Genomic DNA, 27648 nt, shown 5'->3' on the forward strand with positions numbered 1-27648 from the left:
GTAAATAGTTCCCCTTTCCACTTAATGAATGAGGCATGGAGAGGTAAGGGTTGCACATGCCATATTTAAACAAAGCAGAAGCTTCGTTAATGGCAATCGATCACTGTCAAAACATTTAACACTGGTAATACTAGGTTCTTTAAAACCAAACCAAAACAAAAATGCTTACTTTTAAAGCAGTGATTTTCAACTGGTGTGCCACAAGAAATTTTAAAACATGCAATACCTGACTATTTAGTGCGGGCACTAACCTCTTTTCCCTCAGATTGTCAAAAAAAATAATATGACAGGATCTAATACAACAATAGCCATCTGGTATGACAAAAATTATATCGGTTTTTTTGTCAGATCAGCAAAAAATATATATATTTGGTGTGCTGCAGAATTTTAAAAATGTATTTATGTGTGCCATGAGATGAAAAAGGTTGAAAATCGCTGTTTTAAAATAAAGAAACATGACATGGCCACACATACAGATAGATGAAGGTAAATTCTCACTACCAGGAATGTGTGCATGGTGTGTGTGTGTGTGTGTGTGTGTGTGTGTGTGTGTGTGATTGTTTCTATTTTGAATGGTTGGGTGGGTAGTTTTACCCCTGTGAAACAGTAGAAAAAGCCTGGATTTGAAGTCAGCCCTATGTTTGCATCCTGGTTTGAGAGTGTATTGGCTGCGAGGTCTCTGAGCTTAGCTCTGTGAGGTCAGTGTGCTTAGCAATAAGCAGGAGAGTCACAGGCTTCCTTGCAGCATCACTGTCAGAATTAAATGGTGCACAGATAGCAACGGCCAATGCTTTTGAGTCTGTGGCTCCTTAGTGGCTCTTCCTTGCACACTTGCAAGCTGTTAGCTCGATTGAGTCCTGAGCAGCCCATCATGAACTGTCCACCTTAGTCCCAGCACCAACTGGACTCACCAGCCGTGGAGGTCATCGCCACAAACAACCTGTGAGAGCAGCTGAACGATCCCTTGGTCCATCCCAGTAGCCAAGCTTCCTAAGGGATAGAGGTTAGTCTTCTCTATTTAAGTCCTTGGTCCTCCATTTCTTCATCAACACAACAAGAATCTCAAATTTGACGAACCTTATAAAACAGCTAGTGCTATAGGCATTTTGAAAGAGTCCTTTCCTCCTTGTGTATGTGGTCGTTTTTAAAAATATATGTTTATTGATTTCAGAGAGGAAGTGAGAGAGAGACAGAGATAGAAACATCAATGATGAGAGAGAATCATTGATCGACTGCCTCCTGCACACCCCCTACTGGGGATCCAACCCACAACCCGGGCATGTGCCCTTGACCGGAATTGAACCTAGGACCCTTCAGTCCACAAGCCGACACTCTTACCTACTGAGCCAAACCAGCTAGGGTAACCATTTTTTATTCTCAAATTAAAATGGCCTCTTCATTTTGATTTTTAAAAATTATTTTCTTGAAATACCCACTCACAGAATTAAATTATCTCAGAGACATATTAGGCCATGAGAACACACCATGCTCACCATTGGTAGAAACGCATTTTCTCTGCTTCACTTTGCAAGTACAGCCTAACCCGGAACGGAAAGTTACTTTCTGGTTCTTTGAAGAGCTGTGATCTCTAAGGTAGGCCATATGCTGCTCAGACTGCTGGAAAGGTGAGTGCTGCTCCACAGGTTCTTCAAAGCAAGCACAGAGCACGTGTGAATGTGGAAAACTGGGAGGGAGTCGGGAAAGAATCGTTATGAGATCTGAGCCAGTTCCCAGAGGGCTGAATCCCAGCTAGAGGTGGGCATCACTAAACAGAGTCAGATGTGGATGGAGTCAGCGACTCAGATGAGTGTTTGCAAGAGCTCAGTGGAAGCCAGAGGTTGTATCCTTGTGGCTTCCTCTGATGGGATGATGGACGATGGAGAAGCTTTTCAGTGAGATATAGATAAGCCTTGGCAACATGAGGGCTCAATTTGTTGATGTTTTTGTTGTGATTTAATATTGTTTTATTTAGCCATTTTTTACATATTATTTTTGCCTATGAAAAATTGAATCTGATAACAAAGCTTAATATCCTCAGTATCATTTAACTGCTTTTCTTATCATGTGAGGGGGGTTTGTTTTTATTTATTTATTTATTTTAAAATATGTTTCTATTGACTTGAGAGAGAGAGGAAGGGAAAGGGAATAAGAGATAGAAACATTGATAGGAGAGAATCAATATTGATCGGCTATCTCCTGCTCTCTCCCTACTGGGGATCAAGCCTGCAACCCGGGCATGTGCCCTGAACGGGAATCGAACCGGTGACCTTTTGGTAAATGGGACTGTCATTCAACCACTGAGCCATACTGGCCAGGCATTTTTTGTTTTTATTGAAGCAACTAAGTTCACAGCTGGTATTGTGATTTATAATAGGTAGCATATTTCAGGGTCCACAATGTGCCAAGCATCATGGTAGATACTTTACATGCATCATCCACAACTTTCATAACAATTCTGCGAGACCCCCATTTAAAAAAGATGGGTCTCGCCGAAACCGGTTTGGCTCAGTGGTAGAGCGTCAGCCTGCGGACTGAAAGGTCCCGGGTTCGATTCCGGTCAAGGGCATGTACCTTGGTTGCGGGCATGTCCCCAGTGGGGGGTGTGCAGGAGGCAGCTGATCGATGTTTCTCTCTCATCGATGTTTCTAACTCTCTATCCCTCTCCCTTTCTCTCTGTAAAAAAATCAATAAAATATATTTTTAAAAAAAAAGATGGGTCTTTTTATCTTTTCTGTATACACTAAACAAATAAAACTGGAAGAGGGCAGTGGATTATGCACAGAGCTCTTCCCAAGGGAGTACAGAATGAGGAGTGAATCAAGTAGAAATCTGCCAGGAAGGCCCAACAGAGAAATAATGGAAAAGAGCTAAGGCCAGAGGACCAAGGATGGGATCCAAGTTGGTGTGTAATCTTAGGACAGGATTGGATGATAGTAAGGAGCAGTCAGGACAGTTGACCCGAAGAGCTTTGGGATTCTGACATATCAGCATAACTTAGATTTAGAGCTTCAGAAGCAGAGCAGGCAAAGGTGTGAAGTGCTTGGTACATCTGGCAAACAGTCCATGAACTTGTGCTGTGGGATATTGAGTTCACCAGTAGAAGAAGGTTGTGAGGGACAATGTCAGCCCATCATCTAGTCATTGTGTGTGTGTGTTACTTTTCTGTTGCCGCTGTAATAAATTACCACAGACTTATAGGCTTAAATGTATTTTCTCCCAGTTCTGTAGGTTAGAAGCCCAGGCTGGCTCAACTGGTTTCTCTGTTCCAGTTTTCACAAGACGATCACGGAGGGCTCTTACCAGCAGGGCTGAGACTAATCTATTACCAAACTCATTCAAGTTGACCAATTTAGGCTCTGTGCTGTTGCAGGACTGAGGTCCCTGTGTCCTGGCTGACTGTCAGGCAGGGGTCCTCACCTTCCAGAGACCACCTGCATTTCTTGGCTCCTTGCCCTCTTCCTCCACCTTCAAAGCCAGCAATGGCAGACGAAGTCCTTTTCATGCTTTGAATCTCTCTGGTTTCCATTTCTGCCTCATTTCTCTTATCTTCTTCTTCGCCCATATCTCTTGACTGACTCTTCTGCCTTCCTCTTTTGCTTCTAGGAGCTCATATGATTACATTGAGCCCAACTGGGTAATCCAGGATAATCTCCATATTTTAGGGTCAACAGGCTAATAACTGGTTCCATCCGCAAAGTCCCTTTACATCAGTGCCTAGGTTAGTGTTTATCTGAGTGACCAGGCTATGGCGAATCTTGGGGGAACATCTCTAGAATTCTGCCTATCACATTGTGTCAACACATTTATTTCCCAAATCTGGGTGAGTTTCGGGCAATGCCAAGGGTCAGCCTCAACTCCTGAGACTTACTGAAACGCATGCATGTTATTGGGAAGACCTGTCCCCATTTTCTTCCAGGCTGCTGGTAACCTTAGCCCTGTTCTCAATCTCTGTCCTCCCTCCAGAAATTTCCTATAAATCCTTCTCTGATCCTCCTCATTTCCATGCTATTCGTCCATCAGCTCTGCCTTCATTAATGACTAAACAAACAGAACATTTGTTCTGTTCCTTGGTGTTCTGGAAAGCTTTCAACCAATTCCCCAGAGCCATGGATATACCTCATCAAGTTCTGATGACCAATCTCAGCACTGCGAATCCTGTTTCTTGTTTTCTATAATGTTTAGAGATCCCTTGAGAATCTATTTCTAATGCCTCCACTTTATTTTATAATCACTTCAATTCTTTAACAACTAAGAAGGAAAAACTTAGCTAGCTAAATTACTAATACAATTTTTAATCTCAACTATTTTAGGGCCTGTGAAGCTATAACTCATAATGCCAAGTTTAGGACAACTGTTCCCATGTGTTACTGTATATCAAGACCTTGCTGAAAATGCAAATTGCTGGGCTCATACCAAAGGTTCAATCGATCTGAAGTTGGATCTCAGGAAATCTACATTCAACTAGGATCCCAGGAAAGAGTTCAGCGTTGTGCCTAAGTGTAGGGGGAAGTGCACTGTCTTTCTTATTCACATAGTGAATAGAAGTGTGTAGGTTCATAAGGACTAAGGCTTCTGCAGGGACTTTTTGCAAGTGAGTCCCCCACTGTCTAATCTCTGGGCACTCATCAGAGACACACTGCTTCTCCATACTCCTGCATGTCTGTACTTCTAGCATTATAACCCTGATGTTGATGGTCAGCATACACTTTGCCCTGCCTTTTCCACCCTGTACAGCCACTAGTCTTCAGCAGCCCTCATTAATACCCTGCTGGTGCCCATAGCATGTTGAAGGAGATGCTTTATTTAAGTTAATAAATGGGATTGAGCCCTTTGTGCATTCAAGAGAAAGAGAAAGGAAATGAACATTTTTAAGTGTCGCCTATGCACATATAGTTGGCATACAAGTGTCTAGCTCTTTTAGACTCAGTACAGTTTGCTCAAAAAGTAAGATACTTTGCAAATAATACGTAATCTTCACATATATTATTGAGATATTATTCTTATTTTACAAATAAAAAAAGAGAGGTTACAAAACACTGTTATGCAGCCAGTTAGGGGTTATGTCAAGATTTAAACCCAGGTGTCTTGCTGCAAAGTTTACCATCTTTCCACTCCCCTACACTTCTCTTCTAAGCTTAGAAATCCCCAGATGTACATAAGCATTTTATAACCATTATCTAAGATGTTGAAGTCATCACACGCAGTTTGCATCTCTTTGGCCACCATATACAGCTTTCACACATCTCTAAATAGTAATTATACATGTTTTCTCCTACAGTTCTCATTACACAATAGCCCAAATAAATAAAATGTGCTTACCATTGCAGCTGTCTCCTGGGGATTCCCCATACATTTTGCTGTTTCGCCCAGACATTCAAAATAGGCACATGCACATCTGTAAACACATTTCTTCCACTTATGCATTCTTCCCACTTCCTCTTATTGCTGAAGCCATTCAGCCTTCAGCCAGGGGTGTCAGCTCATCGGTCCTATCCCAGCTGTCTCACTGCTTACAAAGCTGCACCTCCCACAACATATCCCTGGCATTCCCAGGGCACTGCTGCCACCCTCCTACCAACAGCTCTCTCAGGGCCCTCTATGGCCTCCCAAGCGGTCCACAGGGCAGGCATTCCTTAGAAAGTTCCATCATGGGCTGTCATTTGACTTTTGCCAAGGCAGGGCTGAGGTCCATGGTATTTGAAAGAATCAATGGGCATAATCAGATGCCTTCCAATGTCTCCACCTGCATGCATATCAGGTGAGATGTCACGGAAGCAGGGTTCCCCTCACCAGTGCCCCACACCTTAGTAACTTTGCACTGTCAAGAGAAATGTTTTCCAATGAGTCACATCTCAACTCCAGGGCCCCGATGCTAGTAGTGAGGGAATGTGGGAAATAGCTATGGGAGAAGTGTGCTGGCTGACTCCCTTTTGTACTGAGTATCTTCTTCCCAGGAGTAACTTTTTCTCCCTTGAAGGATAGGTATGTTTTATTTATCGAAAAAAGAAATGCTGTGTCCCCCAATTATGTGTTCCCTTTTGTCACAGCTCCTATCGAGCTCAACAGTTAAATGTAGTGCTGATTTCCATTGATTATCTCATTCTCAGTTTCCAAAGAAAAGAAACTATTTTCTCTTTTCTGCCTTATGAGCTCTGAGCTCTTGGAGAGATTCGAAATTTAGAGAAGGGTCCATGACATTTTTTTTGCTCAAATACCAGTACTTTTTAGAAGTCTTTATGAATATATATATATATAGCTAAATCTGGCAATATCATACTCCTCTCTGTGGGGTCTTACTAATTGGGAAAGATATCAGAACTATTTACATTATCATGTTATTATAAAGGGCTTCCTAATAAATGAATAGAATAGTGCATCTTATATATGAAGTCAAACTCCCCCCCTCCCCCGCCACCACCATTATAATTTATCCAAGTCTGGGTCAGGATTGCCCTATAGGAGAAGGTGGGTCTGCCTAGCAGATACATACCCAGTCACACTGATGAGTTATGACTTGATTCACATCACATTGATGCCCGGGGAGAGGAAACCAGTCACCCTGGACTGGCTCTGGAAGAGAGGCTTTCCAAGTAGATCAACAACAGAGACACTAGTGAGACCTGGACAGTACAGAAGAAAGAGAGAGAGATACCATTCAGGACTAGTGATCTTTACCCAGGACCATGGTTTGTCATGGCACTGGTTACTTATACAAGCTATTCAGTTATGTGGGGGGTGGGCCGCGGGGGATGACAGACTGACATCCTGTTCACTCTGCTCCTTTTTAGAAATCACTATCCCAGATGGCATGCCTTATGTATTTAATCCATCTGAAGGGGACACCATCTTTCTAATTCACACAAAGGTTCCTCAAGTGCTACAGGGACCCTACTTTTACTCCAATCTTATGTAAACCACTCCTCCCATGAGGAATGGTAAGTATGAAGGTTGGGGTGTTGAGGGCATGGAGTGAGCAACTATAAGTGGTCTTCCAGTGATCTGTCTTGGGACATGGAGCAAATGTCTTGTCCCTTCTGAATATATGAGGGGTTTAGGTAGTAAATATTATCCTCTCCTAATTGTATAATGACAGAGAAGGATAGGATATTAGGAGAGAGTAGTATATGAAAGGAAGAGAGAGCATTGGATTGTCACTAATTCACACATTCAACAAGTATTAACTTAGCATCTACTATGTGTCAGGCACAGTGCTAGGCATTGGAGGTACTGTGGTGAAGAACACAAGCAGTCTTTCAGAATACTTAGGTTTTGGTTTCTGTTTTTCTATTCTCTGTGTGCTTTTAGGCAAATTATTTCCTCAGGAAGATTATGAAATGAACTTCTATATTATCAGCATTGTTTATGTTCTCTCCTAGTTCAAACGTGCTTATGTCTGTTTAGGTCTTTGCGGAGTTTCATGAGAGATGACCCTTCACAGAGTTCCTGGCTTGAGAGTTCCTCTTCCCAGAGTTCCTCTCTGCTCTCTCCTTCAAACCTTAATGCTCCTCTGGTTTAAAATCAAAGCCATTTTTTTTTTCATCTAGCTGCCCAGTTACTTGCCAAGAATAACTCTCAGCAGGAATCCCCGTATTGACAGACTGAGTTAAGTACTCAGAATAGCTGGAGCATAGGATGCTAAGTGAGGAAGGACAAGTTCAGGTGCCATAGTAGTGAGCAGGGGCAAGTCTGGGAAGAAGCACATAAGACAGCAAAGTCATTTCTGCTTCAAAACTAGGGTAAGAGGTAAAATGTTTAACAAGGAGTATCATGATCAAATTTGCATTTGAGAATAATTATTAGCTCTGTAGTAGAGAGATCTGCCCAGGGGCTAATTCAGCAAGCAGGAGGGACATAATGGTGGCCTGGTTTAAGGAAGTGAGAGACAGGATGAAGAAAGGGGAGGGATGCAAAAAATAGGGGGGGGGGGGGCGGATCAAATATGCAAGACTTGGGCACTGGTTAAATATGGGAAGGCAGAGGGAAGTCAGGGAAGACTTTCCTATTCTCTGGTTTCTGATTTGGGTAACAGAGTGATGTCTGTGCCCTGCCAACAGGCCAATACTGGCCCCTTAATCACGGTGGGGGGTGGAATCTGGAGAGATGAAGGGAAGGTGGACCACTCCGCTCTTGTATTATAATGCAAGATGCATGTCACCACCTTGTTGAACTCTAGACCATGCCCCTGTAGGCTTTGAGTAAGTGCATGTTGGGTGAATTAATTTTTGTAATGTGAATATATAAAGTGAACTCTGGTATCAATGCCCACAAACTTCACACTAGGTTTGACGGAATGAGCAGTCTTAACCCTCTGCAAAGGTCCCAAGAGGACACCTCAAAGAAGGGGAAATATGAAAGTGGGATGGTGAACAAGTCTCAAAGGCATTCAAACCCAGCATCCTGTTCAGTTCTGGAATCTCTCAGAGATTGACACGTTCCATATAAGCATGTGGTACCGATTGACTTTAATGGGATTCCCCTGAAAACCACAGATTCTAAATTATTCCCTAGTAGGTATAACATTTATAGGAGACATATGATTTTACCCTGAATATCCCTTGGATGCTGTTACACTGAATCCTGACAGTAGCAGAACTGGGAATAAGATCAACTTTTATGAGAATGCCACTACTACTTGTTACTGCTTTCTGTAAGCCAAAGATGTGTGTAATAAGATTTTTTTTAAAGAAGAGGAAGAAATTTTATTCCATGCTCAGAAATACTAAACACAATCTTCCTATAGTGGTTGTTTTGTTTTTGTTTAATTCAAGGCAAGGCATTTCTGAAGAAGAAGGGATAGTTTTTCCCGGTCTGGAGATTAAACAATTTAGTTGTCATTTCACATTCAGCTCACAAAAAGGGGATTTGCATATGAACTTGTTTCAGCAAGAAAACACATCTGAATGTGTTTCGTGGGAATTAACTCTATCCATGGCAGCTCCTTTTGGCCATCATCTTTTTTTGTTTTCATCTCTGCAGGTCACCGGATTGAAACTATCTCAGGACCTCAATGATCTTGCCATTCTCTACCTGGCCACAGTTCAAGCCATTGCTGTAAGACACTTTAATGCAATTTTTATTTTTTATTTCTTTTAATGTTATTAAGAAAATATAAGGAAGGGAAAATAATTTATAGTATTTATTGAAAAAAATTCTGCATATAAGTGGACCAGTGCAGTTCAAACCCATATTGTTCAAGGGTCAACTGTATTTCTCTATAAATATAAAAACATACATTTTTAATCATTTATTTTTTAATTACAGTTGACATACAATATGATATTATTTTCAGGTATATATCACAGTGATTAGACATTATATAACTTACCAAGTGATCATTCTGACAAATATCATACCCATCTGATAACATACATAGTTATTACAATATTATTGACTACACTAGAGGCCCGGTGCATGAAAAGTCATTCACTGGAGGGGGGTCCCTCAGCCCAGCCTGCCCCCTCTTACAGTCTGAGAGCCCTCAGGGGCGGGAGGCGACCCAGCGATCAGAGGAAGGCGATGCCCCATCACACCTCTGCTGCTGCCACTGCCAACAGCACAAGCCTCGGCCGGCCCTGGTTACCTGAGCCTCGGGCAGCCATGAGCAGCTGGGCAGCCATGAGCAGCTGGGCAGCTACCATCCGAGGCTTGCCTGCACCTCAGGCCTGCCCTAGGCGACTGGGGGGCTGAGGGGACTGGGGAACCCTGGAGGCAGGTGCACAGAGTGGCCAGGCCTGCCTGGGAGTGGACCAAGCCTTGCCGCACGCCTGCCACTCTGGCAGGGCTGAGGGGACTGGGCGTCGCCATCTTGTGGCTGTGGGCACCGCCATCTTTGGGGGTGTGGCAGTCAATTAACATAGTCCCTCCTTATTGGCTGTGGGTGCCACCATCTTTGAGGGCAGGGCAGTCAATTAGCATATTCCCTCCTTATTGGCTGTGGGTGCTGCCATCTTTGTGATGGCATGAGGGTCAATTAGCATATTCCCTCTTTATTAGATAGGATTCCCTATACTATACATCCCTGTGACTATTCTGTAACTACCAATTTGTACTTCTTAATACTTTTACCTTTTTCACCTATCCTTCCCCTACCCCCCTTCTATCTGGCAACTGTCAAAATGTTCTCTGTATTTATGAGTTTGTTTCTGTTTCGCTTGTTAGTTTATTTTGTTTTTTAGAGTCAATTGTTGATAGATATGTATTTATTGCCATTTTATTGTTCATACTAGTAGCCCTGCGCATGAATCCGTGTGCCAGTAGCTCTCTGCAGGGCCTGGCCACGCTGCACCCACTGCCCAGAGGCCCATCCGTGGCCAGGGTGGAATGCTCATCTCGTTTCCATAGCGACAAAGCAAGCATTCTGCCAGGCCACTCATGCTGCCCGCTCTCAGTGGCCGCCCCCCTCCCCCCGGGACTGGGGGACTCCGGCAAGGCTGAGAGGACTGGGCACCACCATCTGTGGCTGTGGGCGCCACTATCTTTGTGACGGAGTGACAGTTAATTTGCATATTACTCTTTTATTAGATAGGCTTTTTTATCTTTTTCTTCTTCTTAAAGAAGACCCTTTAACATTTCATATAATACTGGATTAGTGGTGAACCCCTTTAATTTTTTCTTGTCTGGGAAGCTCTTTATATGTCCTTCAATTCTAAATGATAGCTTTTCTGGTTAGAGTAATCTTGGTTGCAGGTCTTTGTTTTCATTACTTTGAATATTTTTTGTCAATCCCTTCTGGCCTTCAAAATTTCTGTTGAGAAATCATCTGACAGACTTATGAGAGCTCCTTTGTAGGTAACTAACTGCTTTTCTCTTGCTGCTTTTAAGATTCTCCCTTTGTCTTTAACATTTTAATTATGATGTGTCTTGGTGTGGGCCTCTTTGTGTTCACTTTGTTTGGGACTCTCTGTGCTCCCTGGACTTGTATGTCTATTTTCTTCACCAGGTTAATTTCTGTTATTATTTTTTCAAATAGGTTTTCAATTTCTTGGTCTCTTCTACTTCTGGCACCCCTATGATGCAAATGTTGGTACACTTGAAGTTGGTACACTTGAAGGTTCCTTATAACCTCCTCATTTTTTAAAATTATTTTTTCCTTTTGGTATTCTCATTGGGTGTTTTTTGCTTCTTTGTATTCCAGATCCCTGATTTGATTCTTGGCTTCATCTATTCTTGTCTGGGAAGCTCTTCTCTATAAATTTTATTTATTTCAGTTAGTGTTTCCTTAATTTCTGACTGGTTCTGTTTTATGGTTTCCATGTCCTTTTTGATGCTGTTGAAGTTCTCTCTAAGTTCATCTACTTGTCCTCTAAGTTCATTGAGCATCAGTGTTTTGAACTCTGTATGTAGTCTTCATTTTGTTTAGTCCTTTTTCTGAAGTTTTGTTCTGTTCTTTCATTTGGGACATGTTTCTTTGTCTCCTCATTTTGGAAGCCCACTGTGTTTGTTTCTATGTATTAGGTAGAGCTGCTTTGTCTCTTGGCTTGGTAGAGTGGCCTTGTGTAGTAGGTCCAGTGGCTCAACCTCCCCATTCAACTGCGCTGGGCATCCCAGATGCACATTCGCCCTCCTGTGTGGACTGTGTACACCAAGCATGTCAAACTCAAAGGCTAATACGGGCCAAATAAACAAGGTTTAAGTTTATGAAAGCCACAAAAAAACAAAAGCTTCAATTTTCATAGAAACATAGGTTTATTTTGATAGAGACATGCTGAATACAAAGCGCTGAAATAAATGAGTAATCATTAACATAAAATAATAGAACATTTTAATAAAAATGAATATTTTTCCTTGAACATTAACTTACCAGACACTGAATAACTGCACAAATTAATAAGCATAATGCAAATAAACCTATTTTTCTTGTTCTCCAAAAGCGAAATATCTCCTGTTGCACACACCAAACAAGTCAGTCCAAGACTAATAACGTGGCAATTGGCTGCTAAAATATTCGCTGCTAGGATTAGTGGAGAGAAATTGTGCGCCTGCATGTAAGGCGCATAAGGGAAATGAATGCAACACGATTATAGCAATCAGTCATTAGCGAACGTTGTAATTCATTATTAATAATTATGTATAACAGGATATTGTGAAAATTAAGTTACAAATTTTTTATTAAAATGTTTCTTACATATCGTTATATTGGCTGGGCTGCAAAAATATTCGTTGCGGGCCACATGCAGCCCATGGGCCACAAGTTTGACATGCCTGGTGTACACCCTCCTGATATAATTGAGCCTTGATTGCTGTTGGCACATCAGTCAGAGAGATTTACCCTCAAGTCTATAGCTGCAAGGACTGGCTGTGACCACCATAGAGGATCAGTTATGCAAGGGTGCATCCCATGGATCAGAACTTACTTCAGTGGGCCTCACTGTGTCTTCTCTTGAGTGTGTCACTTGTGGAGGTGGTTGGGTGGTACTTCAATGTGGTCTGAAGCTGTCCACCGGGTACGCTGGTCTCCCAGGAGGTGCAGGCCAAAGGTCAGTTACTGCCCATATGCTGCCCAGGGCCACCCAACACAAGCTTCAAAGCCATCTATAGATAGCTGCTATTTCTGCTGGGCTTGGATGTGCCCCAAAGAGAGCCAAGCTGTAAACCAAGGCCTGCTGCCGCTAGTGCAGGGCCTAGACCACTCAGCAAGAGGTATAGGACTCACTGAGGCCAGATGCTGCCTATATGTAAGATTTTAGGAAAATATGAAGCATGAGCCAAGATAGGCTGTTTATATGAAAAAACCACTGGAAACTGCTTGGGTGGGCCTGACAGTTGGGTCAGCTGGATTCTCATGCAATCACCAGGGCAGAGCCAAAGATATTAGCCATGTTGATGGAGACTCAGATATGGCGTCCTCCTGCCAGCTCTGTGGTGGGATGGCTCAGAAAAGGCACAATGACCTCTGCCAGCACTTCTGTCTAGGAGAATGCTGCCCCTTCCCCTGGATGCTCGGATGCTGTACACTGCAGTTCCTCCCATATGTCCCTGGTGCCATTTAAGCTGCTGCTTCAGTGCTGGTGCTCAGAGGGAGTGAGCCAGAGTTCCAGTCCTTTAAGAGGAACTGCCTGGGACTCCAGCAGCCTTTTGTCTCACTCAGCCTCAATTCCCACTGGTTTTTACAGCCTGAAGTTATGGGGACTTCTCTTCCTGCCACTGGAACCCTGAGCTATGGGGCCTGGTGTGGGGCTGGGACCTCTGCAACTGAGATATCCCTCCCGATTTTTATCCACCACAAGTGGGTATAGGTGTGGGTCTGTTCCTCCTCTTCACCCCTCCTACCAGTCTGGATGTGGCTTCTTCTTTATATTCTTAATTGTAGGACTTTCATTCAGCTAGATTTCATGAGGTTCTGAATGACGGTTGCCATCTAGCTTAGTTGTAATTTTGATGTGGTTATGAGAGCTTTAATGCTATTTTTTGAGAGACTTATGGTATCAGTAAACTTTAAACCTTATGCATTGCAAGATACATCATATGCTTTTGTGACAGAGATTCTTAATTAAAAGGGAGCTTGCCAGAAAGAGACGGGTGTCTATTCAGAAGGAAATCTTGATGAAGGTCTTTACCTACTTTATTAATAATTTCAAATAGCTGAAAACTGAAAGGTGTTAAAGTTTTTGACCATCATAGTTTTCATTTATCTAATTTGTCTTCTAAGTTCAATTGAATAGAAGCAAGTAAGTAGCTGCCATGTATGCTTGCATTAAGAAAAACTGGGATTAGGAATGTCCAAATTTATAAAGCACTTGATATTATTCACTTTGCAAAAAAAATTAATTATAGGATTTCTTTAAATAGTAAGCTTTCTTAGAAGATGCAAGTGTTTGGTTTTAGATAATTAGCTACTTACTGTAAATGAAAGTTTCAGATGGTTAGGAATGGAGAAAGGAAATAATTTAAATCTAAAGTGTTAGGCGCTCCTAAACTAAAGGTCAATAAAAAGTGAAAACAAAATTACAAAAGCTCGAACATGATTGTCTAAGGAATCTTATTCTCTAGAGTGGACTTTGGGTGGACTACAAAAGGCTTCTAACCCCTAAAACCACGCACAAAAGATTGTATGTGTACATGTTAGAAAGTGCATGTTGAGGTAGTGGCTCATGGCTTTCACGGTCTCAAAGCTGGTATGAACCCCCAAATAACAGGTATTCCAGTGAACTTAGCCACTCTGGAGAAAAAATGGGCACCAACAGAAAGGAAAAATCAGTTCATTGAGTTCAGATTCAAAATTCCTTTTCAGAAACATACCTATTTAAACCACGTGTTTGGTTTTTTTGGTTGTTAATACTCTATGGATATACTTCTATGCTATTCAATTATTCTGTTTCTCCATACCTCTTTCATAAGCTCATTGCTTCAAATAATAGAACTATATGCATTTTCCCCACATGTCCGTATCACCTGCACAGGTGCTTTCCTTATGTCCAGATGTGTTCAGGCACCATGCTTGTCTAATAGGAGAATAGAACTTCCCACCCACTAACAGGACATGTGGTCTTCCATGCAGCTACGTAGGAGTATGGAATCAACCAGCTTGGTTAAACAGTCCTTTTTGTTTACAGACAAGTTTGAATTTATTTTTCCAAAATAAATGTCTTATTGATTTAATAGCTTGGCCAGTTCAGTGAAATCAGTCAGCCTGCTTTATTCATGGGGACGTGGTCAAAAACAGACAATTCTCACATCCATCAAAATGGAAGCGTGACTAGTAAGATGAAAATGGAGAACAGAAGTGCACATCATTAGTAAAAACAATGATTTAGTGATCTGTTTTATAGTAATGATGATAATGATGATAAATAATATAGTTTGGGGGCATGATGTGCCAGGCACTGTGCTAAATATTTTACAGACATTATCTGGCAACCTTGTGAGGTATGGATGATAATCTCTATTCCACAGATTAGGAACCTAAGCCTCAATGAAGTTAATCAGTCAATTTCATATAACTAGTAAGGGGCAGAGCTGAGATTTCTAAAATAAAGCTAAATGAGTGATGTATTGAGAAACTTTGATTTTCTGATTCCTCACTGTTACTATGGAAAGTCTTATAATAGAACAAATCGCTTGCTGAAATGAATAACCTTGGAAAAACAGAGCTGTGTGATGCTCTGCATTCTTGCTAAGAGGTGGACATGAAGAACGAGGCCACACAGGGTGCACACCACAGGATCATAACAACTATTACCTCTCATTGACACCCACTCTCAGTTCCAGGCACTGATCAGAGTGCCTTAACCCTCTGTGGCTTAAGACAGTAACCTGTAAGTCAGCGAGATTGTCCTCATTTTACACACAAAGAGAAAACCACTTGCCAAGGTCCAAACAGCTAGTGTATGGCAGGGTCGGAATTTGAACCTCTGTCCGTCTCACTGCCTCACGTCAGCTCTTTGCAGGTCACCATGCTGCATTTGCTTTTGATCTATTTGTAAAAGCTGCCTGCATAAAACAAGCTCCCAGGCATTCCCAAGAACAGTTTTGACTTGGCACATCTTAGAAAACATTGTTCATTTGTCCAGGATTGTCTCATATGGGACCCCTGCCTGCTAAATTCTGCAGCAGAAGTCTAAGAATGTATGAACGAGGATAAACTTAATGCAGATGGTGTGTGTGTGGCGGAGAGGTGGGGGTGGGGTGGCGGAGCCACTACATTTTTCCAAATACCACACACTGGGAAAATCAATCTTGTATGCAATGGGCCGTACATGTATTAAAAGCTATTATATTTATTTTGTCTGTTGACTTAATGACCTTTATACTACCACAAAGGGGGAGGCGATTTAAGACAGATATTTCTCAATAGGACTTTATTATGGAGTCAGTTGAACTGTGAGGAGTTCAGTCTGTTTTGCAAAAGTATCGGTGTGCTGATCTTTTAGGCAAAAATGTGCATTTTAATTAAGCAGTCTGATAACGAATAATATTAAACTTGAAAATGAACATCGATCTCATTGGCTCTGAATGAGGCCCTTAGCACCTATTGTTGATAGTTTAAAGTTAGGCTAATTGCTCTCTATAGTCATATCTGTGATTGGTATTTTGTAGAAATAGAATGAAATTGAAGACATATTGTAAAGAAGTTAACTTGGGACCTTGTGAAACCCTCTTCCAAGTAAAATTCTCTGGTGATCACACTTCATTGAAAGACCTGTCAAACACCCAGCTTATCCATAGCCTGTCCATCCATAGTTTTCTTTTCAGAATAGACCCTTCAAAAGTACTATTTGCATTTGAAGTCTCTCGATTTGCATTTGGTTCTGTACATTCCCAATGGAATGGCCTAATTTTAATTTAAATCTCTGTGAAAACAGTTTTTCCAGAAAGGTGAGCACAGAATCATTTCAGCACAAAGCCCTTAGGCGAGCATCTAAGGCGGGTGGAGTGGTTCACAGAGTGGAGGCTGGGACAGGGAAAGGGAAGGCCCTGTAACTAACGCCAGTGAGTGGGAAATTTCGGCCAACAATGCCACACGAGGGAGAGACAGGCTGTCACAGCCCCTCTGGAGGGAGTGCCTCTTGTTCAGATCCTTTCTTTCCCTTTCCCAGGCACTGGGCTTTGTGTTACTCTCAACTCAGGCCCTCTGATCACATGAGCCCAAGTCCCTGGTTTAGAAATATCAATTTTGCATGTCATTTCCATGCACATTGGGAGGCAGCTCCTCCCCCCTATATACCCTCTATTGCCTTAAGCAAATTTATAACTCCTAAATGAGAATAGCAATAGGCGGTGTTCGAATTTGTCATAGATTAGAGATGCCATTTAAGTGCATAGCAGAGAGCTAATCATGAGAACGATTCTCATGTCTAAACACTCCCTATGCACTCAACACTGACACTCTTCTAGGCACACTGTCTATAGCAGCAACCTTGCAAGGCAGGGCTTACTGTATTTCATGAAGCCGAAGACTGAAATTTATTTTTTATGTTAATTCTGAAAATCCACAGAATTTTTCAGTGAACCTCATATGATATTATTCCCATTTTAAAAATGAGAATTGAGTCTTAGAAAGGTTAGGTACAGGTTTGATTCAAGAAATAGGCAAAATGCCTTAATCTTTTACATTCAAAAGCCATGATTGATCTTAGCTATTATAGATTCATGCCCCTAGAGCAGACGAGGGTTACCTGTACTCCATGGACACCAGATGATCCATGGTGGACACATGGGTACCTGTAGACCTCTGCAAATTATTTATAATACGGTTTCGTATATGACTTTTTTTCTGGGAGGTCAGTAGGTTCTATTACATTCTCAAGAGGGTTCAAGACTGCCAAAAAGCTTAAGAACATCTGGGGGTAATCAACCATAATCAATAAGCAGCATCTGGCCTTATGTGGTACAACATGTTTTAAATTTTTTTTTAAACCCACTACAGCTGTGGATTATCTTCAGCGGCCCAAGTTTCACCTTATCAGATTCACTAATAGCTTCTACAAACCCCATAGACCTTGGGCTGGAATTGCTGTTCTTTTGCTCCTGAACTGTCTATCCCTCATCATTTATTCCACAGCAATCAGGATTCCATGGACCCCAGATCACTCCCTACATTCCACCCCCTGGGGGGTCCTGGGAGCATTCAAACCACTTCTCAAACCTTATTTCTTTACTTTGTTTAAACCTCTATGGCATGTCCTCAAGCTAAACTACATCCTCTATATGTACTTGGCTACCAACCTGCCAGCGACGCTGCACTTCCATTTGTGATACTGGCTCATGCATTCTCTCCAGCTCAAACCTGACTACTTCTTGGTGGCTGCACCACCTGTGGTCTCTCAGATCCTTGACCTCCTCCTCTCCCTTGACCTGCTCATCTGTGTGCTTCAGCATCTCACTCCTGTGTCCACACCTAGGACCTTGTCATCCCCTAGAATTGCTCAATCTCTAAACTTTTTAAGGGCTATCCTTCTACCAAAAAAACCTCTTCTGGCCACCTGAGGCCACAACGCACTTAATCTTTTTTGTTTTTAATTCTTATCCCAAATGAATTAGGATTTGGGAACTTCTAGTTTTTGAACTTTCAAACAAATTATGATTTTCAGCCATTTGAATGTCCTAGCTAGCATTAAAGAACAGCATATTGAGATTTACCATGATGACCCTATGATGGTATCCTCCTCCCACACATCCACATTTTCTTACTGAGTTTCATAAACTTAGCAAGACGAGGATGAGGATAACACATTTTATGAAGCTGTAAAGGCTCAAGGGCTGAAATAAAGATACAGCAAAGCCCTGATCCAGCCAGAGCCTGTGATTTCTGCATCATCCCAGGTCGTCAAGCACTGCCAGGGAATGAATTCTGGCTCTGGAAGCCTCATTATGGGAACCACTACCTGGTTTCATGTGGTAACAAAGGTCATTTTAGCCCTTTGTCAGCCCAATGCCTGAGTCTCTCCTTCTCTGTGCATTTAGAACGCTCTTTCTGTGTTTCGGCTGCTCTGTTTGTTGGTGTCTTTTTTCAAGGAACAGATGTCTTAGTTCTTATTTAAGGAAAAAAGATAGACTCAGGGACCACTGACCATTGTTTTCAGAGCACTGTTGCTAATCACTCCATTCCTAGTTCCTAATAGAAGACCTGGGCCACCATAGACTAATCAAATATTGCTTTGAATGAATGTATTAATACCTATTAACTGTGTTAAGGTTGTCACTTGTTTTGATCAATATCGTGCAGCAACTGATTGAAGCAAATGTTGTAGTCATTAGGAGGATTCCCAGGCAGGCAGGTGTAAACCGTGTGATTAGAGACACCCTGGTCTCTCGGGGCCTCACTGTCCGAGGTAGGGACAGATGTAAAGCTCTCAGGGCAGTGTCCAGCACTGGGTGAATACTTTGTAAATGTTCTTTTGCACTCACCCTGATGCTTCCTTCTGTTTTCCCTCGAAGTTCGGGACCCGGTTCATTATAGAGGCCATGGAGGCAGCGGGGCACTCGATCAGCACTCTTTTCCTGTGTGGAGGCCTGAGCAAGAATCCCCTTTTTGTGCAAATGCACGCTGACATTACTGGTAAGTCTGAGGAGGAGGGGGAGGGGGGGAGGGGGCGGGGGGAGGGAGAGGAGGAGGAGCTGGAGGAGGAGGAGGAGGAGGAGGAGGAGGAGGAGGAGGAGGAGGAGGAGGAGGAAGGAAGGTCATCTTAGCCATGGCAGCAAATGGTCATGGCCACAATCTAGACAGGGTTGAGAAGAGGAGCATATAGGTGATGTACCAAATTATTTCGAATATTTACTATGTTAAAGTGTTTATTTTTAAAAAATAACTCTGGAATCTTTGTCATGATGGTGGGGAAAGTGACTTCTCTGAGAATCCAACTATGGGATGATGGTAGGAAATGAGGTAAGAGAGGTCCACAGGGTTAGGTCCTAATTCAGATATTTACTCAATAGTACTGCATACCTCTTCTGACCTAGACATTGTGGAGAATATTGAAGATACAGAGCTGAATAAGATATAATATCTGCCCCCAAGGAAATCAAGGTATGTCGAGGAAGGCAGGTAGCACACAGACATGTTAAATTTAGTGTAGCAGGAGCTCTGAGTGAGGAAAGCACAGGGCATAATGGAAACAGAGGGGCTCCTCTCCCGGGTGTGGACCAACCGTGATGGTGCAGGGCAAGCCATCTGGAGGAGTTGATGAGGAAATGCGGATCCCAGCTGCTATGGGAACTGTGGGTCTGGCTGTGGATGGAAATTTTGAGCCCTAAGACCCTGAGCCCTTCATCAGAATCAGGGGTCATGACACAGATGGGAAGGCTCCAGAATGGTGGACTGACCACTCTGTGATCTGAGCAGACAAAGCAGAGCAGGATCTGTAGGGCAGACCCATGGCTCCAAGGAAGGGGCCCCACTGGCAGGAGGCTTGCTGTTGTCCCAGAGGTTGGCCTGGACTGCCATCCCTCTGGACCTAGTACCCTTCCCCCTCTTGCTCCTTCCTCTGCCAGTGTCTCCTGGGGACTGCTGTTCCCCTCCCAGAACCCATCCCAGGGTGGCCAGGCCCCAAGGCAGGGAAGTAGCGGAGGACTGGACCCTGCTCTAGCACCAGCCTGATATGAGCCCACCCTACACTGCCCACCATTTACCATGATCCTGGCTGTTCCCTGACCCCTGGATTCCTTGCCTCTCAGAGGGTCAGGTTCTCTGCTCCTGACTCTGTTGCATCATAGGTCCCTTTCTCCTCTAGGCCATGCTGATTCTGGCAGATGAGAGCTTTCCCAGATGTGATGGGCTTAATTGACCCCTGCATATCGTGAGATCAAACAAAGTCGTTTATCTCCATTTTATAGATAAATAGACTGAGGCACAAGCCAGAGGACAGCATAAAAAAGTACACAGTCCAAGGGCAAATATATCAGGATGTTCAGTATGGAAATTACTCCCATTAACCAAGCTCCCATTGTCTGTGAGTGGGAATCACTCCATATACATTTAGTCATCACATACCACCAAAAGGTAGACATTGATGCCCCCATTTTACAGACAGGGAAACTCAGGCTCATGGAGGTAAATTACATTAACTGTCCAAACTCAAGCACCCAGTAAGGAGCAGGAACAGGTTATTACCCAGGTATGTCCAGGCCCAGGTTTCTGAACTTTCCGGCCCAGTTTGTAACCATTTGATGATGGTGGCTCCTTTCCTGAAGAGCCCAAAGCCTATGGAAATAAACCATTCTCACGCAGAAAGAGGAAGGAAGTGAAAAGTCACCTACATTTCCTTGTCATTTTCCCCAGGAGGAAAACCATCACTGCATTTTTTTAAAATATATTTTTTATTGATTTCAGAGAGGAAGGGAGAGGGAGAGAGAAATAGAAACATCAATGATGAGAGAGAATCATTGATCGACTGCCTCCTACACCAACCCCTACTGGGGATTGAGCCCACAACCCAGGCATGTGCCCTGACCTGGAATAGAACCATGACCTCCTAGTTCACAGGTTGAAGCTCAACCACTGAGCCACGCTGGCTGGGCTAACCATCACTACATTTTATCTAGACCTCAGCCAGCTTTGTTCAGATAAGAGTCCGACTTAAAAGTTGATCTGTGAGTGGCTTTCCAATTGTCAGCCTTCTAATATCCTCAAAGACTCCCTACCTGGAAGATAAAATCTCATTCCCTGGAGGAAGTAGGAACCCGGTCTCCCAGGGCAGGGCCTTGTGACCCGCGCCCGGCCTCTATGAAAATGTGTCCTCGTCCAGGCCTGACGCCCCTGAGCTGACTCAGAAGCAGGGGTTGTCTGGGATCCACAGAAAGTTCTGCTTTGGAAACCATTCCTCAGGCTGTTGAATGAAAAGGCTGTTAATCGTTATTTGGATTCTGATTGAAACTGGACCCTTTGTCTCTGACTGTGGACCAGTTACAGTTCCAGACAAAGGGACTTTTCTCTGGCCTGGAATTCCTCTGCCTTGGGAAGCCTGTGAGTGACAAGTGATGGCAAAGTGCATCTGCCTTCAAATGCTGGGGGTTCTGCTAAACTCATTAATGCATCAGATAAAATAGTTCACATTCCAGGCGAGGCTGCCTCCTTCCTCTCCTTCACCCAGCACTGGGGGAAAAAGAGCACAATGCATTCGTCCCTATAAAAGGCACACACAGACATAAATAAATAAATAAATAAATAAATAAATAAATAAATAAATAAAATAATCACGATAAAAGGCACATGCAGAGCAGTGGGTGTAGAGGTAGAGGTCTGGGTGCCTTTAAACATTGTCATTGCTCCGGTTTTCCTGCAAAGAGAGATTTGACACCATAGACCTGGTACGTGACTCTCAGGAATGCAGGTGGAAAACACAACGGAATTTGGAAGATATTTTGGAGAAAGTGTGGAGCAATGGAAAGAGCGGGATGTGGGGTGGGACCAGCTCAGTGACTCCTGGCAAGTCACCTTACAAGCTCCCCGAGCCTCAGTTCCCTCTGTGAAAGATAGAAATAATGTAATATCCTTCTTATAGAGTGTCCTAAGGAATAAATACTCACGAGTTGTGAGCACTAAGCTCTGTGCCTGGCTCAAAGCAGGTGTTCAATAAATGTTAGTTCACTTCTTTCCTTAGTCCACACCGCGGGGAAGGAGGTGTGTTTGAGAAGAAGGTTTCGTGTGTGGCACGTAAATCTTTGCCGTGCAGGCTTGGCCAGCCTGGGAAACGTCCTTTATGCAAGGGAAGGAATCTCGTCCTGCCCTGGGTATTTAGTTCACCGTGGTTTCAAGAAATACATGGTGTGTCCTAAGTAATTGTAGGTTCCCCCACTGACTTGGGACTAAATGTTCCTCCTTCTAGATTTTGTTTTTCAGTACTGGCAATTTCGGTAGGAGTTTCCCTCTTCCTGCCTTATTTATGATTGTAATCATCTGTTCATTTATTTCCTCTGAAGCCTCCTCTGAGCGTGCCCGTGAACAAGCACTGAGAGGGGCCTGGCGGTGCCAACAGGGTCGTTACAAGCAGGGAAAGTGACCTCGGTCTCCCTCCAATGTCCAGGGAGTCCAGTGGGACACAGAGGACATTGGTGTCCCTATGAGTCAGGTCCAGGCAGGGAACAAATGGCACTCCAACTGGATTAACTGGAGAAAAGTCAACAAGGATCTGTTTCCAGAGGTGTGGGCAGGGTGTGGGGAAACTCTGACCACCAGGCAATACCCTGGGGCCATTCACAGTCTTACCACCCCTAGACTTACAGGGCCCAGCGCAGGGAGGTAACCAGCCTAAAATAAAGGGGCTCCTCCAGCTGGAGCCTAGTCAAGGATGTGGCCAGAGGGCAAGTGGGCCCCAGATGTGGTGCACACAGGCCAGTGTTCCAGGGCTCAGGGAAGACAGGGTTGGGGGAGAGGGAAGAGGAGGGATTGACCTGAGGGGCAAATGGAAGCAGTGAGTTGGTTCCACCCAGGGTAATAGGTGTGGAGAGACCACAGCGATAAGGTCCACTTTAAGAATCATAACAACTAGTGCTAATTCAGTACTTTCTATAAGCCAAGCTCTGTTTTAAGTGCCTTACTCACCATAGCATTTTTAATCTTCATAGCAGATTACCTGTGAGATAGGTGCCATTTTAACCCCGTTTTGCAGGTGGGAAAACTGAGGCACAGAAACATTAACTAACTTGCCTAGGATCACACAGCTAAGTCAGCAAGGAAACCAGAATTCAAACCCTGGCTCTGGAGCACTTTGGGCTGCAACTGGAGAGCTGCGGGGAACTCACCAGGTTTACTCGGTTTCCAGTTCCCAAGAGGAAGGGGCCTGCAAGCAGCTCCCCGCTGCATAGGCTGTGAGGCTGTGACAGGGTAAAGAGGGGCTCGGGAGGTGAGTGACATCTGGAGCAGCTGTCTTCTAAAAATCCCCAGTGCACGGGGTGGCAGTCACACTCTGTCTGCTTGATCCCAGGTCCTGCAAAGGCATTCAGTGCTCCATCCTGGCTTGGCCAGCACAGCACTCCGTGCTCCTGGGTCTGTCCTTGCCCGTTAGAGGTCCCCTCCCCACTGTGCTAGTTTCCAGCCCAGGAGAGTGCATGCGGAAGGGCTTCACTCACCATTGATGTTCATTCTAACAGCAGCAGCCACCATCCTCAGGGGCTGATCATAGGCCAGAAAATGTGGTAAGCATCCTGTGTGCCCTTTCTCATGAATCCTCACAGCGAACCTGTGTGGACCATCTTATCATCATCCCCATTTTACACATTGGAGAAACCGAGGTCCAAAGACTATAAATGACAGGCATGCTGAGGGACATAGGACTGGTGGCACCAGGTCTGAGCTTTTCCCGGAGACCCCACCATCTGATGCTTGCAGCAAAGTCTCAAGTCTGGCCCTGTGGGATGGGGCCTGTATCCCTGAGCACTTGGGGATGTGTGTGGGGATTCCCCTTTTGTCTGAGATGGCTGACAGCTGTCCCAGTCCTGTAGCGGGAGGCTGAGTTAGGAGACAGTGGGAATGCAAAGGAGGTTATGTCTGTGAAGTCTTCCCAGAAAAGTCCCATCTTTGGAAAAAACAAGTCTGATATCTTGAGTAGAAAAAGATTTTACAGTCTATCCACATAGCTTACCTCTGTGGAGTTTGCTGCCATCTCCTGATTAGCAAATACATTTGCATTTATATTCATAGACGTTTTATTTATTAGGCACACACACACACATATAAAATCCTAAGAATTCTAAGTGATTTGTATTAAACCCACTGTGAACCCTCAACCTCTGGGAACTGGCATGTGGGGTTACCCCTCCCCTGCCGGGAAGACCCCCACTCCTTCAAAGGCATGCTTAGTCCTCATCTCCACCCTGGTGCCTCCACTTCCCCTCCCAGTTTGTTCTTTCATCATTTAAGTGCTCAACGTGAACTAGATACTGTTCTCAAATCCAGGGACAAAACAAAGTCCCTGCCCTCATGGGGCTTCTGTTCTAGCAGGGGAAACAGACCATAATCGATGCACAGGGGAGGAGGGAATAAAGAAGGGGGTAAGGAGCGCTGTAAGTTGTCACCTCAGATCGGAAAGCCACCATGGGAAGAAGGTATTTGCGCCGAGGCTTGGAGTGAGAGCCCGCCAGCATGGCTTAGTGGTTGAGCATCAACCTATGAATCAGCAGTCACGGTTCCATTTCAGGTCAGGGCACCTGCCCGGGTTGTGAGCTCCATCCCCAGTGTGGGGTGTGCAGGAGGCAGCGATCAATGACTTTCTCTCATCATTGTTGTTTCTATCTCTCTCTCCCTCTCCCTTTCTCTCTGCAATCAATAAAAATACATTTTAAAAAAAAAGACAGAGTGAGAAAGAGTTGCTGTGCAGACTTCCAGAAGGAAGTGGCCCAGACAGAGGAACGCAGAATTAGGAAGGAACAAGGAGGCGGGGCAGTGTGGCCAAGGGGAGAGGTGAGGAAGGTCAGGGTGGGCACCAGGCCTGGAGGGCCTTGTCAGTCATTGTACTCAGATTCAGAGAAATCGGAAGCCACGACAGAGATTAATCACCCCCCCTCCTACTACTTCCCTTTTCTTAGTGCATCTCAGTTATACAATTAACCCCCTTTATCTCTTTCTCATCCATCTCCCCTTGGAGCCCTGAATAGCAGGACAGAGTCCAATTCATCTCTGTATTCCCTGGGCCCAGCAAAGCACTTAATAAACGTCTGTTGAACTGAAATGGAACCAAATGACAGGCAGCAGCTAGCAGAAGCCCAGGAAACCTGGGCAAAAAGGTCTCATGAGTTGACCTATATGGTGTTGGCTCCCCTGGGGCTCTTGACTGCTGCACCAGCAGGCAGAGGCAATGAAATCGTTTAGAGCCAGGGAATCCCAAGGGACAAGGCACTTCGGGGGGCAGGGAGCCTCTTGCTACCTTCACATCAGGTGTTTTTGCTGCTGGGGCTGCCTGCTGGCTCCCCAAGGTGCCCAGGCCCTGCTCCCTAACAAGGTGTGGTCTTGTCCTGTGCAGGCATGCCTGTGGTCCTGTCCCAGGAGGTGGAGTCTGTTCTTGTGGGCGCTGCTATTCTGGGTGCCTGTGCCTCGGGGGATTTCACTTCTGTGCAGGTATGTGAGGAGCCAGGGGTGGGCCTCGGCAACTCCCCTGTCTGTCACGGTCCTTCCTCTTCACAGCAGCTCACAGCTTGCAAAACACGCACAGGATATAATTAAGGAATGATAGGTTCCAGCCAGGGAAAGCACAAACACTTCTAGCCTCAGATATATTTATTGCCGTTTTTATTTGACTTGGCCTCTGTTCGTGTTGGTCATTCTGTTTTTCTTGTTGATTTTCTTTTTTTTTCCTTTAAAATAGCTCTTAAATTATTTTTTAAATTTTCCCTTGACCACTTTCTTTTAGCATGTGAAACAGGTAAGGTTCAACACTCCCGTTTTTCATGTAAATTTTAGATTATTTCATCTCTACCCAACACTGTCCAAATACCTTTGAGGCCTCCATTAACAAGAGACACAAATGAAAATGTCAGTAAAAAAGGGAATTAAAAGGCAAAATAAGGAACAAAAATATAGGAAGAAGGAAACTGGTGGCAGTGATTGAGCATACAATTTGACTCTGAGCTTCCTGGCAGCCAAGACGAAAAGAACACATGATAAGTTGCATAAGTCTTATTTTCAAAAAGGGGAAACGTACCAGATTCTTGAGGAGACAGAGCTGTTTCCTACCACTAAATTGCAAAAGACATTTCACACGTACGTGGGGTTTTATGGCGAGACTTTGAGAGGTAATATAATAGTATTAACAGCAGATTTACAAAAAGGAGGAGAATCGGCCCTGGTAGATGCAGAGAGCACAGGCTCTGAAGTCAGACTGCCTGGGCTCAAATACTGGCCACACTGCCTGCTGACTCTAATCTGACCATTCTGCTCTCCGCCCCACTTGTTTGTCTGTAATAATAATCAATAGCACATCCTTTCCCTGGATCGGGAATGCACATCTAGTCCCATAACTGCTTACTCTATTATTCCCATTTTATAGTTGAGGGACATGAGGCATAAAGAAACGAAGCCCAAATGGAAACAGCTAGTAAATGCCCAAACTAAGAAGCCTACCTAGGTCCCAAGTCTCAGCTGAGAGTTCTGGGAATATTTGTTCATCAGAGAGCTTACAGGACTTGCCCAAGGTCTCAAGGTCAGGACTAGAAGCCAGGTTTTTCACCAGGAGCCCAGTAATTGACTGTGACCCTCTCATGTACCAGGAACTATGCCAGGTGCTTTTCATATAATGTTCCTGATATAACAACATATGTGGACAACAGAGACCCAGAAAGATGGCAGCACTTTACGGTTCACTGTTAGAAACAGACAGATGCAAAGTCTGATTTCAATATCTGTGCTCTTCGTACCACATTTGGGGAAGTGTGCTACGTGACATACTGCCCAAGCTTCTCAAATGGATGCCTGGGGAATAGCCCTTCCAAGAAACAGAATCCACTCATGAATGCTTGTGGATTTAACTGCAGTGTTTAAACAAAGATGGTCGAGTTGAACCTTCAACTTCTCCTGGATTTTCTGATACTCAGAAACATTGGAGGTACTTATTTATTGTTGAAATGTCGAGGACTTGTCAATTATTATTTTAACTAGAGGCCCAATGCATGAAATTTGTGCTAGGGGCTCAGCCCCCCGCAGCCACGGCGGCTGCCTCTGCCTCGCCCCGCTGCTGCAGCTTTGTCTGGAAGGTCGTCCGGTCTAATTAGCATATTACGCTCTTATTTTTATAGATGTAATCAACTTATGAAGATGTTCTCATAACTAAATGCCTTGCCCTTCCTGGGACAAATTATAATCATTAAAACAAAACAATGGAGATGCTTGCTAAGGCCCTGTATAGATTACCTCATACTATGGACCAAATGTTTGTGTCCTCTCAAAACTCATATACCAAACCCCTAACCCTCAGTGTGATGCTATTTGGAGGTGGGTCTTTGGGAGGTAATTAGGGATGATATTGTGGGGGGAGGGGCTTAGGATAGGATTAGTGCCCCTAGGAGAAGAGATACCAATGAGCTGGTACATGTGCACTTGCACCACCTCCCCCCCTGCCCCCGGCCTCCTTTCTCTCCTAGCGATGCTGGGAAAGAGCCTATGTGAGGACACAGTGAAAAGGTGGCCCTCTGCAAGCCAGGAACATGGTTTCAGCAGAACCTGGTCATGCTGGCAGTTAGATCTTGAGCTTCCTGCCTCTAGAATTATGAGAAAATAAGTTT

General features: G+C 44.0%; 1 protein-coding gene across 17 annotated transcripts in view; it reads left to right on the plus strand.

Annotated features, from left to right (window-relative positions):
* Nucleotides 1-27648, plus strand: part of FGGY (FGGY carbohydrate kinase domain containing) — a 420488-nt gene that overhangs the window by 310472 nt on the left and 82368 nt on the right. For 11 of the 17 annotated variants that reach the window (XM_080655856.1, XM_080655850.1, XM_080655841.1 and 8 more), the window contains 3 exons: nt 8977-9051; nt 18877-18997; nt 25395-25489. In XM_080655856.1, coding sequence (XP_080511982.1) covers nt 8977-9051; nt 18877-18997; nt 25395-25489 — 291 coding nt within the window. The remainder of the gene's footprint in view (nt 1-8976; nt 9052-18876; nt 18998-25394; nt 25490-27648) is intronic. The other 6 variants (XM_080655847.1, XM_080655842.1, XM_080655846.1 and 3 more) reach the window with 1 other exon arrangement.

The sequence above is a fragment of the Plecotus auritus genome (genome assembly GCF_963455305.1).
Source record: "Plecotus auritus genome assembly, chromosome: 2".
Lineage (NCBI taxonomy): Eukaryota > Metazoa > Chordata > Mammalia > Chiroptera > Vespertilionidae > Plecotus > Plecotus auritus.